The sequence below is a fragment of the Nicotiana attenuata genome, unplaced genomic scaffold (genome assembly GCF_001879085.1).
Source record: "Nicotiana attenuata strain UT unplaced genomic scaffold, NIATTr2, whole genome shotgun sequence".
NCBI classification, from domain to species: Eukaryota; Viridiplantae; Streptophyta; class Magnoliopsida; order Solanales; family Solanaceae; genus Nicotiana; species Nicotiana attenuata.
In genome coordinates, this window is record NW_017670792.1 from 106,178 (window position 1) to 109,035 (window position 2,858).

At 40.4% G+C, this 2,858-nt stretch overlaps 1 protein-coding gene across 1 annotated transcript; it reads left to right on the forward strand.

Annotated features, from left to right (window-relative positions):
* The first annotated feature begins 748 nt into the window (after window positions 1–748).
* On the forward strand, window positions 749–1,229 carry LOC109243371. The gene is made up of 2 exons (XM_019410296.1): window positions 749–804; window positions 938–1,229. The coding sequence occupies exons 1-2, from the start codon at window positions 749–751 to the stop codon at window positions 1,227–1,229; spliced, it is 348 nt and encodes a 115-aa protein (XP_019265841.1).
* The last annotated feature ends 1,629 nt before the right edge of the window (window positions 1,230–2,858 follow it).

Consider the following 2,858-nt stretch of genomic DNA (forward strand, 5'->3'; position numbering starts at 1 on the left):
TTAGCTATCCGAATTCACCCCGAGGCCCCCGGGACCTCAACCAAAAGCACCAACATATCCCAAAACATCATACGAACTAGTTCCAATCTTCAAAACACATCGAACAACGCTAAAACCATTAAATCACATCGGATTCAAGCCTAAGTTTCTTCAAAACTTCCGAAACACACATTCGATCAAAAACCCAACCAAACGACGTCCAAATGACCTGAAATTTTGCACACACATCACAAATCACATATCGAAGCTACATCAACTCTCGGAATTCCATTCCGACCCTCGGATCAAAATCTCACCTATCAACCGGAATTCGCCAAAATACTAACTTCGCCAATTCAAGCCTAATTCTACACTGGACCTCCAAACTCGATTCCGATCGCACTCCTAAGTCACAAATCACTTCCTGAAGCAAATCGAATCACCGTAAATCACATCCGAACCTTCTAACTCATAAGTCAACGTCCGGTTGACTTTTCTAACTTAAGCCTTCCTTAAGGAGACTAAATGTCTCATTTCTTATGAAAATCCACCACATACCGATAACGAAACATGAACAAGCAATAAACGGAGAAAACGGAGCAGTAACACATGAGACGACGGGTCGGGTCATTACAGCAGGCATGGATGTGAGGCTTGGATCACAGGTCATCCCCAAAAGAAGTAGTTTCAAGTACCTTGGGTCGGTTATTCAAGGGGATGGAGAGATTGACAAGGACACCACTCACCGCATAGGAGTGGGGTGGACGAAATGGAGGCTAGCATCTGGAGTCTTATGTGGCAAGAAAGTACCACTGTTACTCAAAGGTAAGTTTTATAGGACGGTGGTTAGACCGGCCATGTTGTATGGGGCAGAGTGTTGGCCATATAAGAACTCTCATATCCAGAAGATGAAGGTAGCTGAGATGAGGATGTTGAGGTGGATGTGCGGGCACACTAGCTTAGATAAGATCAAGAATGACGATATTCGGGACAAGGTGGGTGTGGCCTCTGTGGATGACAAGATGCGGGAAGCGAAGCTCAGATGGTTCGAGCACGTGCGGAGGAGAAGCCTGGATGCTCCGGTGAGGAGGTGTGAGCTGCTGGCTTTAGTGGGTTCGAGAAGAGGTAGAGGACGGCCTAAGAAGTATTGGGGAGACGTGATCAGGCAGGACCTGGCGAGATTGCAGATTTTCGAGGACATGGCCTTTGATAGGAAGGTTTGGAGGCCGAGCAGTACGGTTGTAGGATAGGGTGGTAGTCGAGCTTCTCCCCCTCCATTCCGGGGGGGGGGGGGGGGAGGCGAGCGGTAGTTTGGNNGGGGGGGGGGGGGGGGGGGGGGGGAGCGAGTTTGAGTGGGTTGGTCCTAGGCAGGCTTGTGGTTAATGTAGAGTTCACACTAACCTTACTGTTTCCCATTGATCTAGTCCTTAGTCGTGGGTTATGGTTATTGCATGTCATCTATTTTATGGTTTTAGGATGCTGTCATTATTTCTATGGCTATGTTGACGTTACTGATGAATTGTCTTTTCTTGTTTTTTTGTTTTATATTTTTCCTGAGCCGAGGGTCTATCGGAAACAGCCTCTCTGCCCCATCGGGGTAGGGGTAAGGTATGCGTACACACTATCCTCCACAGACCCCACTTAGTGGGACTTTACTGGGTCCTTGTTGTTGTTGTTAATGTTTGTGTACAACAAATATGATGGATAGAACATGAGCAAAAGCTGTTGGGAGTTATTTACTCCCTCCGTTCCAGTTTATGTGAACCTATTTCTTTTTTGGTATGTTCTAAAAAGAATGACCTCTTTCAAAATTTGGAAATAATTTAACTTAAACATCCAATTCTACCCTTAATGAGAAGCTTTTATAACCACAAAAATACTGTAGACTCCTTTTTGACTTGTTTAGGACCACAAATTCAAAAAATCTTCATTTTTTCTTAAACTCAGAGGGAGTATCATTATAGAAGTTTTAGAGTAAATTAATTATGTTTTTTACTATTCTACCCTTAATATTAATTGCTCTTGAAGAATACAAATACCTTAATTATGAGTAAGTATTAAATGAAAAGAGATTATATCTTAAGACATAAATAAGGACAAAATAATCAAAAACTTTCCTATTTAATGTTTTTTTTAAGAGACGTATAAAAGAAAAGCACCACAATAATTTATCACAAATGGAATACCAACAAGAGTAAATGCACTTTTGCTTGAATGGGTAAAACGTGACTATTGACACTCCATTATTGAATGAACCGAAATAGACAAGGTTGTACGTTTCGGACCATTTAGACCATTTATGGAGCTCTCTTGAATCTTGAATGCCATGTTTTCTGTCTTTTACTATGTTTCTTGCTCCCCTCCTGTTCAAAATAAGTAATTTTTTGAATGTTTTTACAAAAGTTAAGAAATCCATCTTTTAACATTAATTAACAATAAAATAGACCATATTAACCTTTATTATCTCATATAAATATTCCTAACACATACTCTAACATTATTTACTCCAAGGGCAATGTAGGAAAAAATTCATTCTTAAAATCTAAAAAAGTCACTTATTTTGGATCATAAAAAAAGGCCAAAAAATTCATTTTTTTTGAATTGGAGGAAGTAATGTTTTGGCATTCTGCTGTTTTTCGAATTAATGGAATGTTGAGAGTGCAAAAAACATTGAAAAATTGAGGTTGCAAACGGCTAACACTACTAAAATCACATCTTTCAGAAAGTGCTCAGAATTTTGGGCAATGAATTGCTGGTTAATTGTTTTGTTGGAGGCATATAGGGTTCAGATAATGGGAAGGAGCACGTGTCCCAATAAAGGTGCCAACAAATTAAAAGTGGGGCCCTTAGATTTTATGGTTAAATGGGGTACTTTTAGA

What these genes read in the sequence shown, in the direction of transcription:
- LOC109243371 (XM_019410296.1), top strand. Translation starts at nt 749, where the DNA reads ATGGAGGCTAGCATCTGGAGTCTTATGTGGCAAGAAAGTACCACTGTT. An exon ending in AGTACCACTGTTACTCAAAG is followed by an intron (nt 805 to 937) that starts GTAAGTTTTATA and finishes CGGGCACACTAG; the next exon opens with CTTAGATAAGATCAAGAATG.